Raw genomic sequence first — 13,082 nt, forward strand, 5'->3', positions numbered from 1 at the left:
CAATGTTGATTGTAGTCATGCCTTGACCTAAACACTCCACAATTTGTTGCTTCTCAGCAGCTGACACATCCTTTTTCTTTCCCATTTTGGCAGAAAATGTAGGCTGCTTAATAATGTGAGAGAGCCTTCTTAAGTAGTCTTGCCTTTCATTGGACACACCTGCCAAACTAATTAGCACAGGTGTCTGCAATTGCTTACAGTGATATAAAGAGCCCTGACACACATCACCATCAATGAGTTTAACTGACAAACAAACAAATTCTTCCCTTATCACTCCTAAACACTTTTTGCATAATAATTTGGAACGCAGTGTACATGTGCTTTTCCACAAAACACCAGTGGTTCACGTAGTGAATATTACAGTTCTAACTTGCCAACCGTGGTCTGTATGGAATTGTTCAATAAAGGGCCCAAAATTAAGATAACATAGATGGGAGAGGTCTCTATGAATAGGAATTCCTAAGTATTTGATTGCCTGGCCCTCACAGGGTAAGGGAAAGTTGGACTGGATGGAATCCTATATGGATTTGGGGAGGGAGACATCGAGGGCCTCAGACTTCGCTGCATTGATTTTAAAATTTTACCATGTAACAAAGTGATCTATTTCAGCCATAACAGCAGGGATGGATATATGTGATTGAGTGATATATACTAGGACATCATCAGCAAATAGAGAGCACTTGTACTCGGTGCCTCCCACCTCAATCCACCTAATATTGGGGTTATGGCGAATTGATGAGAGCAGGTGCTCCGTCACTAGGATGTATAAGAGAGGGGACAGAGGACATCCCTACCTTGTCCCATTGGTGATTGTGAAAGGTGATGAAAATGTTCTGACGCACCCCCTGGGCCTTGGGACACCCGGAGCCGGACCCTTTTTGGTGGATGCTGGTGGTTGTAGTCTTCGTGGCGGCGACCCGGTTCCGTGGCTCAGGGCGGTCAAACCAGTGGCGGAACTATTTATGTGGTTTTGATGTTTAAATGTCCGACTACGCCACCCGTGGATTGCGGTCAGAGTGAACCGCCGCTACAGGGCAGACCGCTGAGGCTGGTGTTGTGGGTGCAGCAGAGCGTAGCATAACTCCCCACGGGAGGAGTATAGCCTCAGGGCAGTGTATGCGGAGGATGGGGGTGATGGTGCAGGGCAGCAGCAGTAACGACACGGAGTCAGTGATGCAGTCCAGGGCCTTTACTCACAGTTCTTATTATCCAGACCACGTCTGCAGGTAACGGCTGCCCACGTCGTACTGTGCTCACCAGGTGAGGGGCTCAGACAACTCCCAGATAACTTTGGAGCACTTCACAGGACCCCCTTTGTGTGTCCTTTGTCTGGCCTTTCTTACCAACACTTCTGTCCGGCTGCCTCGGGCCTCCTCTTGGTAAACTTGGCGCCAGTTTCCCTGACCCTATGTGGTGCCTTCCTAGCGGGTGTAGCGAGGGGCTGCGCCACATAAAATGTCAGAGCCTCCGGTTTCTAGCTGAGGGTCGTTTCCTGCCTCCACTAGTTCGGGGACCGGTCTCCCCCTTTGGTCTGACCCCTCCACGCAGGTGGATTCGGGCGTGCGGTGGCGACTCGCCCGTCCGCACCCCTGGGATCCCTTCATTCCTCGTTCCTGGAGCCTTCTCCGCTCCTCTTCCTTCCTTCTCCCTCTTCCAGGCCTGGGCCTCTGTTACTAGGCCCGCCTCCGGAGTAGAGCTCATGCAGAGCCCCTGCTCCCTGCCACTTCTGCTCAGACTTCTCTGCACTGAACTAAGATGGTGCCCACCTTTTATACTCCCTTCTCAATGCACCCAGGAACTGCTTCCTCCCTGCTCCTGCACTACAGGGTTCCCCTTCCTCAGTGTTCCCTCCCCCCACTCCAGCCAGGGACAGGGACTGTCGTGCCCATCTCAGGGGCATATTGGTCGCCCTGCCCCACGGCAATGTGGTGTAATGCATGCAGGTGTCGGGTCCTGATCCACACTCCATCCTTCCCTGAGAGTGAGATATCACACCTCTGGGTGAGGTGCAATACGTCTGTAGCAACCGAGCCCTCAGGGTGCTACAGTTCCATTTATCTTCAGCCTAGGTGACGTATTGCGATACAGGGCCGTGATTTTGGCTATAAAAGGGTCCCCTAGACCCCTACCCCAAGCTTTTTAAGAGAATCATATATGGCGTGCCAGGAGACTCTATGGAATGCTTTCTCAGCATCCAACGAGAGTATCTAATTACAAATTTTTAACTGCATCTAGCCCAGGAAATACTTTGTGCCTAGTAGCAGTGTCTGCTAGTCAGCGGATTATCCCGGCTGTTAAGCAAGCTACACCACCTGTAGTTTAGACACTTAATTTTTTCAAAGGAAATGCTTCGGGACCATGGGATACTTAGTGAAGAGCATCAGGAGGCACCCCAAGGCATAGGGGCTGGGACTGGCAGTAGGATGCCTTGCGGTGGACAGCCGAGCTCGATCCTTATAAAAGCTTTTTAACTGCAGCAGCTTTAGTGGACGCTACTGGAGCTGGAATTACCGCGGCTGCTGGCATGAGACTTGCCCTCCAATAGATCCTTGTAAATGGATTTAAAGTGTATTCATTCAAATTAGAGAGACAATTTAAATTAAAAAGCTTAGAGCTGCCTCCACCACAGGGGGGCTCGCTCGACCCACCAGCGGACAGGCACCAGTATTGGGAGAGGGGGGCTGGCCGTCAGGGTTCACCGCGGCTCTGGCACAAACCCGGCGACACGGAGGTGGCACGGGCAGGAGCGGACTGGCCGTGTCGGCTTCTCACTTTTTGGATTTTAGAAGGGCATGACATGCCTATATCTGTGTCTCTCCCTCCTTTTACTCCTCCACCTCTTTTATTTTCGCATGACTATATGTACTTGTCACTTTTCCATGTGTTAGTTATGTCTTCTGAGCAGTTTGTCAGCTTTTGGACACCTTTGAAGGTGTTTTCTATGTGTTTCTATGTGTTTTTGTTTGCCTGCCATTGGTTTTAATGGTGTTCGAAGGTGTTCGACGAACAGTTCGACGAATAGTTCGGCGAACACACGGGTGTTCGACGAACCGAACCGAACTCGAACACTACGGGGGTGGCTCAACACTACTGAAGACCCTTAATCAGCAGATGCAATAAAATGTTTTTATGTCAAAGTAAAGTGGTGAGATCTACACTACAGATAAACTTTTTATAGGGGTTAAGTCACAAATATGACTGAATCGTTGGTTTAAGACTCCCTTTAAGGTCCACCAATAAGTTATATGAAAATGCAATTTCTAAACTGAACAACCTCTTTAAGTACTGAATAACAAAGTAATGGTTCCATAAGACTAATGAAAAATAGCTTTTTTAAGTAATGGAACAACGTTTACTTTGCACCATCTGCCTCTTCCGTCTCAGTTCTGTGGACACAAGGGCAGCTTAGACATCTCTGTATTGTATGGAGCCTGCTTCACAGCATATATATTTCTTATACATCTATGATTTGGTAATGCTAATTGGGAAAAGGGTAGTATGGGATGAGAAAAAGGCTATGTTCACATGTTGTGTTTTTGCAGTGTTTTTTTTATGCAAATTAAAAGCTGCATTTTACAGTACCAGAAAAGGCTTTGAGATTTCAGAAATCTCATGCACGCACATTGGTTTTTTTTCCTGACTGAATTGTAAAACTGCTGCATTTTTGAAAACTGTAGCAAAAACTCAACGTGTAAACATAGCCAAACATAGCTGTTTTCTTAAAAAGAACAATGCAATACCTATCCATAGATTACGTATGGTAATAAATCAAATTACCCATGAAGTAAATGGTCTACATGTCAAACATAACATGTGAACGGGACATGGTGTAATGTTTGTAAGAAAGAAGTTATGCTTTTTAATACTGGACAAGCATTTTGTTAATATTTAAAAAAAAATATATAGCATTGATAAATAAAGTATAGATGTGACCAAGTCGATATTTAAAGATCTAGTTTTAAATATTCCTAAACAGATAGCTAGAAAGCTCCTCGAATAATAAGTGTAAGTTAAAGGGCTATTTTTTTTTATTTAATTTGTATAGATAGTTACACAGCATGAAAATAATCATATTTGCACTTGACTGGCTTTTCTATATAATGTAAGTCTCCTACTATGAGAGCTTTTGTCTTACATAGTTTTTAGCTAGTTGTTAAGGGGACCGACCACAGAGAATGGCAAAACATGTGCGGTGCCTATATTCAAGTCTGGGATCTGATAGTTAACTTGTGAGATGCCAACCACCTCTCTACAGCTCATCAGTTTCTATAAAACTGTTTGACGGTGCTGCTCACCTACTATTTCTTTTAGCTCCTGTCTCAGAGCTGCAGATATCAGTCCTGCAAAATCAAAAGCCTCCACATATCAGCTGCTTGAGCAGTTAACAACTGCTCACTTCCTCCATAAGCTACAGAATCATGCACTTCTTCAAAGGACTGTTATCTGTATATGGAAATATACAGATCACAGTGCAGACCTTAGAGCAGTGTTCCCCAACTAAAGTCCTCAGGAGCCACCAACAGATCACATTTTCTAAGATTTCCTTAGTATTGCACTAGCGATGGAATTATTACCTGTGCAGGTTATGTAATTATCTCCTGTGCAATACTAAGGAAATTTTCAAAAACATGAACTGGCAGTGACTCTTGAGGACTGAGGTTGGGAAACACGGGCTTAGAGCAAGTCACAGTAGCTCATTCAGTTCGGCAGTAGGTTAATGCTGCTAAAGCAGAACTGTTACTCAAAGATGAGCGCCCGCTTTCCAGCAACATGGAAAACAGAAAGCTAGGGAGCAGTGTGCTCCTGAAGACACATGTTGAATCTAACCCTTTAAATGAATGAAGCACATAAATAGATAATACATGCACATTATGTAATACTTTCTTACCAGGAGTATCTGCAATTCATCACTGGAGCATTTCACGTGATAACTAACCATGTCTTGATAGATATCTTTTCTATTCTCAAGTTTGTTCATTTTGTCATAAGTGTCAGTATTCAGAACAGACCAACCAAGGAACTGTGTCAAAGACTGCAAGAAGGAAGTTTTAAGCAGAATATGAATAAAATAGAATAATGGGGCAGTAATTAGCAGAGGCATTGCTAAATGAAAAGTAGCAGTTGAATCTGTGCAATAGTGCTTTTGATGCATTCTTATATGTGCCCCTGCTGTGTACTGTGTAATGGCTGTGTCTGACCATGCATGAACACGGTCTGATCATACCACAGTTCCTGGGCAGGAGAGGAAGCAAAACAGTATACAGACATTACAGCAGGGGATCGCAACTGATTATTTTTGTGAGGTAAAACATTTCCCTGCCTGTTTTTAAGCAATGTTTTATCTCAAAGAAAGAATCAGCTGTGATCCCCTGCAGTCCTGTCTGTATATACTCTTTTGCTTCCTCCCCTGCCCAGGAGATGTGGTATGATCAGTCTGCACGGTCAGACACAGCCATTACACAGTACACAGCAGGGGCACATTTATAAGATTATCTCAGCACAGGAACATTTTTTTTAGAGACATCCAATTGTGGAAACTATTATTATTCAAAACTCTATTGATTAAAATGCTGCTTGTAATTAAAGAAGTTGTCCACTACTTTGACATTGATGCCCTATCCGTATAATAGGGCATCAATGTATGATTGGCTGGGGTCCCTCACGTGGCACCCCCGCCGATCAGCTGTTATTGGTGCAGGCGGTGGCGGCCGCCGGCTGGAAGTCCTTACCTGCGGTGCATGCCCCTCCATCTGTAGAGGCCCATTCAATTGAATAGGAGGCAGATGTGCAGTAACAAACACCGATAACAGCTGATCGGCGGGGGTGCTGCATGCAGGACCCCAGCCGATCATACATGGATGCCCTATCCTACGGATAGGGCATCAATGTCTAAGTAGTGGACAACCCTTTTAAGTTTGTTCGCGGGAAAACCCTTTTAATATGGTATCAAAAAATAGGTTTTCTCATCTCAAATACATAATTTATATATTCCATATAAAAAATGATACTCTCAGAGTACATTACACAAGCTTATGGTTCTGCTGTGACACTCTGCTGACATTGAAGGCTCCATTGTAATTTCCATCAGAGGCTTTTCTTGATTTGTTAAAATGAAAGACCATGGCGACATGATAATGGAGTTTATTATAACTTAATAGTAACCACAGGTTGCTGTAGGTATTCACTGGATTGATCCAGCAGATAATGTTGCACTTTTGTTATAAAATGAAGTATTAAGACTTTTGTAGTCATTAAAGGGGTTTTCCAATGAACAAAGTACATTTCAATCAATGGATCTTTGAATAATAATAAGTTACACAAATGGATGAATTAAAAAAATGTTCCTGTGCTGAGATAATCTTATAAATGTGCCCCTGTTGTGTACTGTGTAGAGATGAGCGAATGTTTCAATATTCGATTCGGATTATGATCACCGAATTTGCGATATTCGCCGATTTATTCGTCGAATGTTCAACTAATGTTACCAAACGCCATAGGATTCAATGGGGGGACAAAAAAAATGAATACGCAACACCTTAAAACTGGCCCAAAAGCTGCCAAAACACATCAAATTAGGGGTAGACACCTGGAAAGTGGCATCAATTGACCCAGAGCACAAGTACTATAATTATTATTACTATTACAGCAAAATTTATTCCGTGGAGCGTTACATGTCAAAAAGGGTCACTAACTGGTTCAAGAGGTGAGAGAACACTGTCCGACAGGGTGCACAAACAATCTACAAAGGATGGGTGAGGATACAGTAGGTCAGGGTACAGCTAGTCGTGCAGCGGTATGCTGGAGCGAGGCTTACCGCAGATTGTACGCTTGTCACAAGAAGTGGGTCTTCAGCTTTCTTTTCAAGGTTTGCACAGTAGGCGAGAGTCTGATGCGTTGGGGTACAGCAATACACAGTAGCGGAGATGCATGGGACAAATCTTGTATGCGATCGTGACAAGAAGAGATAAGAGGTAAGTAGAGAAGGAGATCTTGGAAGGATGGGAAGTTGCGTGCAGGTAACTAGAACAGGGAGACTTGTATAGAGGAGACAGGTTTTCGATGGCTTGGTATGCCAAATTTAGGCTTTTCAACTGCAGTCTCTGGGCAACAGGGTACCAGCGCAGAGATTGACAGAGGGGAGAAGCCTGGGAATAGCGGGGTGACAGGTGGATTAATCGGCCAGCACAGTTTTGGATAGATTGGAGGGGTGCGAGAGTGGTAGAAGGGAGGCCACAGAGCAGGAGCTTGTAGTAGTCGAGGCGGGAGATAAGGGTGTGCACTGGTGTTTTTCTACATTCATAGTTGAGGAATGTGCAGATCCCCGAGATACTTTGGAGTTGGTGTCAGCAGCAAGTGGAAAGGGCTTGGATCTGACGTGTGAAGGACAGATCAGAGTCAAGCTTGCGGGACAAGGGAGATTGGGCAGGCATTCACTTTGATAGATAGGTCAGTTGCGGGGGGGTGAATGATGGTGGAAAGATGATGCATTCTGTTTTATCCATGTTTATTTTTACAAATATAGCAGAGAAGAAAGATGAAATATAGGACACACATTGTAGGATTCTGGTTAGTAAGGAGGTGATATCAGGTCCAGAGAGGTAGATCTGTGTGTCATCATCTTAGAGGTGATACTGAAAGCTGTAAGACCCTGAGCTGTCCGAGGCCGAAGGTGTAGATGGAGAAGAGGCTAGGTCCTACAATTGAACCTTAGGGGACACTGACACATAGGGGTGAGATGAGGAGGTGGTGTGTGAGTGGGAGACACTCAATGTCCTGTCGGTTAGGTATGAAAAGATCCAAGACAAGGCAAAGTCTGTGATGCCGAGAGATGAAAGTCTGTAGCAAGAGGGTATGGTCTACTGTGTCGAAGGCAGATGACAGGTCTAGGAGGAGGAAGACAGAGTAGTCTGGTTTGGATTTGGCAGTTAGTAGGTCATTGGTGACTTTAGTCAAGGCAGTTTCAGCGGAATGGTGAGGTCGGAAGCCTGATTGTAAGCGGTCAAAGAGGGAGCAGGAGGAGAGGTTGGAGGACAGTTCAAAATAGACGTGTTGACCCAGTAGTTTGGAGGCATAGGGGAGAAGTGAGATGGGGCTATAGCTAAATATAGGATGGGTCGAGGGAGGGGTTTTGGAGGATGGGTGTGATTGAGGTATGCTTGAATCACAAGGGGAAGATGCCAGTTGTTAGTGACAGGTAGACGAGGAGGGTTAGGCTTGGGATGACGACTGTGGTATGGTTTGGAATGAGGTGGGATTATATTAGGTCAAGTTCACAGGCAGTGAGATGTAATTTTAGAGCAAAGATGATCTTCTGTAATGGCTGAGAAGCTGGTTTTGGAGGAGGAGAGTTGAGTCGTTATGAGAAAGGGCTGTTGGGACTTTAAGAAAAAGCTTTGCCCTATGTTGTCAATCTTCTGCTTGAAGAAGGAGGCTAAGTCTTCAGCTGAGAGGAGAGGAGAGGGAGGGGGAGCTGGTGGACAGGGGAGGGACTTGAAAGTACTGAATAGCTGTTTACGGTTGTGAGACATGTATGATATGAGAGATGAGAAGTAGGTTTGTTTTGCTACAGTGAGCAATTATGCAGCATTTTGAAAACTTCTGTTACTGGACTGCACTCCCTTTCTTTGGCAGTCGCACAGCGGTATGCCTTGTAGATGAGGGGCAGGAAGAATATGTGCTCCAGTAGATGACAAGCGCTGCATCAAGTGGCCTCTGCTTCTCTTCCTCCACATTAACACACACAGTACAGTCCTCAGAGGTGGCACCCCAATTACCCTTGTTTTCAGAGGGGGGAAACGTGTAGCGATGGCAAAATTTTTTTCCAGTTGATCTGGGCCCGGACGAAGTAGAGTCCAAGAAGAATCCAAACCCTCGTCACAAGACGTTAACCCCTGGGGGTGGGCATGGATGGGTTGGAGAAAGAAATAAATACACACCAGAACATGGAGAACTAAGCTAATATACAACAGGGGTTGGAGAACTAAACTACTGAACAGCTAAGGTTGGAGAATGAAACAAATACACACCAGGACATAGGGAATTAAACTAATAGAAAACACGGGTCGGAGAACTAAACTAATAAGACAACAGGGGTTGGAGAACTAACCTACTAAACAGCTAGGCTTGGAGAACTAAAACACTACACACCAGGGGATGGAGAACTAAACCACTAGACACCAAGGTGCCAGCAATTGTTGGAATCCCCAAGGCTTGCGGGACAAACCTCTGTATCTAACACTTCCTCCAGTGCTTCTGCATCCTCCACCTCTTCTAGGGCCTCCACTTGCACCCTCAACCTCTGTCTTACTGAGCCACACGTTCCAACAGTGCAGAGAGAATCCCCCCCACCTCCGTACTGCGCAGCCAGGTCTCACCGCAATCAGGCAGTGTTAAAATTAATATGCCTTGGAGATCGCAGTCACAGAGCTGAAGAGTTGTGGACAGCTCTCCAGGCCGAGTTTGAGCAATAGCTGTCTCCACTGAACCTGGATCAATGGAAGGCCGTGTGCGATAACGGTGCAAACCCGGTGGCGGCCCTACGTCGGGGCACCCTCAGACACGTGCCTTGCATGGCTCGCATCCTCAACCTGATGGTACAGCAATTTCTCCGCCACTATACCGGCCTGGGTGCGCTGCTGCAGAAACCATGGTCTCTGTGACTCGCCCCCTGGGCCCTGGGGCACTCGGAACCGGGCTTCAGCGCAATGATGGGGGTAGTAGTGGCAACCCGGTCCGTGGCTCAGGGTGGTCAGACCAGTGGTAGTCTACTACGTGCTTTGCAATGTCCAACTACGCCACCCGTGGATTGCGGTCATGGCTAGCCGCCGCTGCAGTGCAGACTGCTGAGGCTGGTGATGTGGGTGCAGCAGGGAATAGTACAACTCCCCACGGGAGGAGTGTAGCCTCAGGGCAGCGAGGTGTAGATGGTGGGAGTGATGGTGCAGGGAGTCCCGGTACTTTTCTGTGGGAATGAGCTTGTCTCCAACAAGCCAGGAATATACAGTGAATGGCATGCCACGGTTTAGTATTAGCACCCAGTGCCAGAAGCAAAGCCATCCACCTCAGGAATTTTATTTGGTAGACTGGCTGAGCAAACATTAGTTTCTCACAAAGGAGCTGAAGACACTGAGTGGCAATAGGTGCAAGTTGCTGCAGCATGACCTGTTTGTTATTGTTAGATATCTGAGGGAGAACATAACTGGGCTTTGCTAAGGTGCCATATTGCATCTTAAGTCTTATAGACCCTGCACTTGCGGCCTTACATTCTATAGGATGCTGGGTAAGGAGACAGTAGGTCATGGAGTTGCATTAGCTCCGGTGGTGTTGAGGTGAGGTGGCAGTGAGACAATGGCAGGCTGTAGGCTGTCTTGAAGAGATGAGTTTTCAGGTTGTGTCTGAATGATCCGAATGTGGTGGCTAATTGGACGTGTTGATGCACAGAATTCTAGAGGATAGGGGATATTTGGTAGAAGTATTGGAGGTGATTTGGTGAGGAACAAATAAGTGTGAAAAGAAAGAGGTCTTGGGAGGACCGGAGATTGCGGAAGGGACCATATCGGGAGATTAGTTCAGAGATGTATGGAGAAGAAAGGTTAGGGATGGCTTTGTACGTCAGTAGTTGGAACTGGATACGCTGGGCAATTGGGAGCCAGTGAAGGGATCTTATAGATTGCAATCTTCTGGATTGCTGGAGCCAGTACACAGTAAAAAAAAGCAGCCATAGAGTGTCTGGGAACCTTCCCACACACTTTTCTTAGCCAGGGATGTTTCTCGGCAGGGTTGGACAGGCCCACCAGAGAACCAGAGACTCCTCCGGTGGGCCCTGGCTTCTCCATCAGGAGAGTTCATAGCGCAAACCTTGCAGGTTGTGATGATGATGAGGCCATTCATCTCCTTAGTTTTCTATTACTTGGAGTGCAAGCGCAAGTATGCAGCCAGTAACCAACCCACCCACCCACAGGCTGCAATACTAAACTGACACATTTCTGGACAGCTGCTTGCACTTGAAATGTTGCCTTTTAGGCTCGTGGAGGCGGAAGCTTTTCACAACCTCATGGCGGCGGTTCCATACTCGGTCCCCAGCCGTTACTATTTCTCCCGGTGTCGTCTCTGTCTCCCACAAGCACGGGTCCCAGAACATTACTCGTGCCCTCCCCAGTGCACTTAGTGGGAAGGACCGCCTAACTACAAACACGTGGACAAGTGAATGAGGCCAGGGACACAGTATATGTCACTGGAGCTAGGCCACAGCAAAAAAGCAGCCACAGAGAGTCCAGGAACCTTCCCACACACTTTTCTTAGCCAGGGCTGCTTCTCGGCAGGGTTGGATGGACCCACCAGAGAACCGGACAATCCTCCGGTGGGTCCTGGCTTCTCCTTCAGGAGAGTTCATGGCGCAAACCTTGCAGCTGCTATGGGGCTCTTTAGTGGAGGAGAAAGGTGGTCCCTCACAATGAAATCCTCTGGTGGGCCCAATGTTCTTCAGTCTGACACTGCTTCTCGGTGAGAGTTGTATTTCACCACAGCCATATTCTTTAGCTCGGTTAAAGGACTGGTATAGAGGTAAACCGTATCTACTCCGGCTGTCATTTCTCCCAGGAAGTCCTCTTATGCAGCTTGTTGCATAAGCAATGGCAGCCTGTCCAACATCAGCTCACACTTCTCGGTGGTGCTTAGTTACAGACAAAGATCTTTCTTTACTCCTTGAATTTAATCACTACAGAGTTGGACAATGGCCTGATCTGCAATGCGTTTATCGAAATAACGTGCATAAGCAAAGCCACGGTTTGGCCACTGAAGGTCATTAAGCAAAACTCATACAGATTTCCCACAGACTGAAAGAGGGGTATCAAGACTTCCAAGACAGCCAAGACTTCCCTGTCCTCCCCAAGAGGATGACTGTACATGTTCTCCTCATCCTCCACCTCATTATCACCCAATCCGCATTGAGATGAAGTGAGGCTGGGCTGCATAGTTCCTTGCTCCTCCTGCAATGCCTCCTCTTTAACTGTGAGCACCAAGTGTTTCTGACGCGCCCCCTGGGCCGTGGGGTACTCAGTGCCGGGCCGGTCGGTGCAGGGGATGTCACAGTGGCAGTGACCCGGTCCGTGACCCAGGGCGGTCAATAAAAGGGGATTTAAAGAAAAGGATTACAGTAAAAGGGAGAATAAAGTTTTTATAGTCTAATGTTCATGACGCCACCTGTGGTATGCGGCTAAATGGAGCCGCCGCTGCGGAGCAGGTCCTCTGGAGCTGTTGGTAATGCAGCAGAGTTGGTTCAGCTTTCCACAGGTAGAGCTAGGCTCCAGGGCGTTGCTGTGGTGATTATAGATGAGGTAGATGCTGTTGTGCAGTGTGGTGCAGGGGATGATGGCACAGCAATAATTCACAGAGACAGTGGGGTGCAGTCTTCAGGGTTTACTCACGATTATCACGTTGCTCCTGGTTACAACTGCAGTTCATAACCACCCACGTCGTCAGGTGTTTACTCAGGGAGGGGTTCAGCAAACCCTCAGGTATTTCAAGAGCACTTAGCGGGACCCATTTCTGTGTTCCCCTCCTGGTCATCTTCCCGCGCTGGCTCTCACCCTCCAGCCCTGCGCCTCGCAAACAGTGTCCCAAACCGGTAACCTCAGATCTTGGCGGGCAACCTGGAGTTCCCTGGATCCTGTGTGGCTACCTTTTTGGCGAGTAATTGCGGCTGTGGCAACTACACCCTGGAAATGTAGAAGCCTCTAGTTTCTAGTTGATTATTGCAATTCTCACTAGTTAGGGGTCGGTCCCCTTTGCGGCTTGATCCTTCCACTCCTGGTAGATTCGGGCGTACCGGTGGCCTCCAGCACTTCCCGTACCCCTAGGATCCACTCTTTCCTTCTGGAGCCTTTCTCCCTATTCTTCTCTTCCCTTCAGTCTCTCTTCCTGGGCTTCTCTCACTCAGGCCCGCTCCTCCCGAGCAGAGCTCCTGCAGAGTTCCTGCTCCTTTCACTATCCTCCTCTGACTGAACTGCACCTGAACTGAACTGAACTCCCAAGATGGCTTCCCCTTTTTATATCCTCCTTCTCAAGTGCTCCCCTGATCTTCT

The 13,082-nt window shown here is 47.0% G+C and overlaps 1 protein-coding gene across 1 annotated transcript in view; it reads right to left on the minus strand.

Annotated features, from left to right (window-relative positions):
- Nucleotides 1–13,082, minus strand: part of PDE6A (phosphodiesterase 6A) — a 213,713-nt gene that overhangs the window by 57,651 nt on the left and 142,980 nt on the right. The window contains exon 10 of the mRNA XM_073650655.1: nt 4,889–5,032. Within this exon, the coding sequence (XP_073506756.1) occupies nt 4,889–5,032 (144 nt within the window). The remainder of the gene's footprint in view (nt 1–4,888; nt 5,033–13,082) is intronic.

Source organism: Phyllobates terribilis, unplaced genomic scaffold (assembly GCF_046119375.1).
Source record: "Phyllobates terribilis strain yellow unplaced genomic scaffold, ASM4611937v1 Scaffold_11__3_contigs__length_659146591, whole genome shotgun sequence".
Lineage (NCBI taxonomy): Eukaryota > Metazoa > Chordata > Amphibia > Anura > Dendrobatidae > Phyllobates > Phyllobates terribilis.